General features: G+C 29.0%; 1 protein-coding gene across 1 annotated transcript; it reads right to left on the bottom strand.

Annotated features, from left to right (window-relative positions):
- Positions 1-55: 55 nt before the first annotated feature.
- On the bottom strand, positions 56-1,256 carry Phum_PHUM194700 (uncharacterized protein; the record flags this gene model as incomplete). The annotated part of the gene is made up of 5 exons (XM_002425326.1): positions 56-284; positions 372-415; positions 533-616; positions 909-1,054; positions 1,145-1,256. 5 exons carry the CDS (start codon positions 1,254-1,256, stop codon positions 56-58), a joined length of 615 nt encoding a protein of 204 aa, XP_002425371.1.
- Positions 1,257-1,275: the final 19 nt, after the last annotated feature.

Below are 1,275 nucleotides of genomic sequence, written 5' to 3'. Positions count from 1 at the left end.
AGAAAACCATTATTTTTTATTTCTCAAATATTTAGAGAGACAAAAAAAACAACAATTAAGCAAATAAGAGTGAATATGTTTTTTGGATAACTGGTGCAGATATTTTCCAACTAATTATGATTTTTGACAAATCATTTTTCATTGGTGTTACCTCCACAATAGTATCCCCTGTAGGAGTACCCGGCCTCGCTCTTGTTTGTTGCTCGGGAACTTGTACAAGACTACTTACAGTTGAATCTGACTGATTTTGATTATCTTCATCATCTGCATCTAAATCTGAAGGACTGAAAATGAAATAAAACATAAATATTGTAATAAAGTATTAACAATAAAATAATAATTATTTTTGAAATAATATTTTGAATACATACCTCTTGTTGCATCTTTGATGAAATGACTTAGGAGGTGTTAATATCTGAAACATTTAAAAATATTAGCACTGATGTAATTTATAAAGTTCTATAATAACTCAAAAATAATATATTTGAAATAATTTTAAATAAATACATACCTCTAACAAATCCCTCTCGACATTTTCGTTTTGAGTGTTTTGTTTTGTTTCACCAGAAGCAGAGAGTACATCATCTTCATCCTCTCCAGTGCTTCCTCCAGTAGACTAGAAATAAGAATTACACATATAATATTGAAATTGAGACATAAATTTTTTAAATTTTTAAACAAAAAAAATCTTACCTCTGTAGATTGTAAATGAACAACACCTGTACTTCTCCTTTTTTCCCTTAATTTCCTGCGATCCCTCTGTTGCTTCCCTTTATTAAGATGGTTGGCCCTAGAATAAAAACATTTTTATTCCTTTTTGAAACTAATAATATTAATTTTAATTTTTTTTCTTCACATTAATAATAAAATAATGACCTATTTATGTGATCTGTTAGAGGCTGTCTAACTGGAACACATCTGTTAACTCTTTTGTCTTTCGACCTGCTCAATGGTTTCGGACTGGCATCATGTTCTTGGCCGCAATTTGTAATATTTAACGTATCCGGTATTTTAGAGATACTAATTGTTTCTTCAGTAGTGTCACCATTTGATTCTAAAAAAAAAAATAATCCAGTAAAATTACAATAATTTTATATTTAAAATGATAGGTTAAAAAAATTAAAATATGTACACAAAAACTAACCCATTCTTGAAGGATTTACTGTTCTTGCTCTGGCTGTCCTGATACGAGATCGTCTTGATGTCAATTCAAAATCATTTTCTAAATCTTCTTGACTAACAGAACTAGAAGCCATGCCTTGTTTTTGTATTATA

This window comes from Pediculus humanus, genomic scaffold, assembly GCF_000006295.1.
Source record: "Pediculus humanus corporis 1103172107544 genomic scaffold, whole genome shotgun sequence".
In the NCBI taxonomy this organism is placed as follows: Eukaryota; Metazoa; Arthropoda; class Insecta; order Psocodea; family Pediculidae; genus Pediculus; species Pediculus humanus.
Note: the sequence above shows the minus strand (reverse complement) of the source record. Positions and strands in the feature narration are given on the sequence as shown.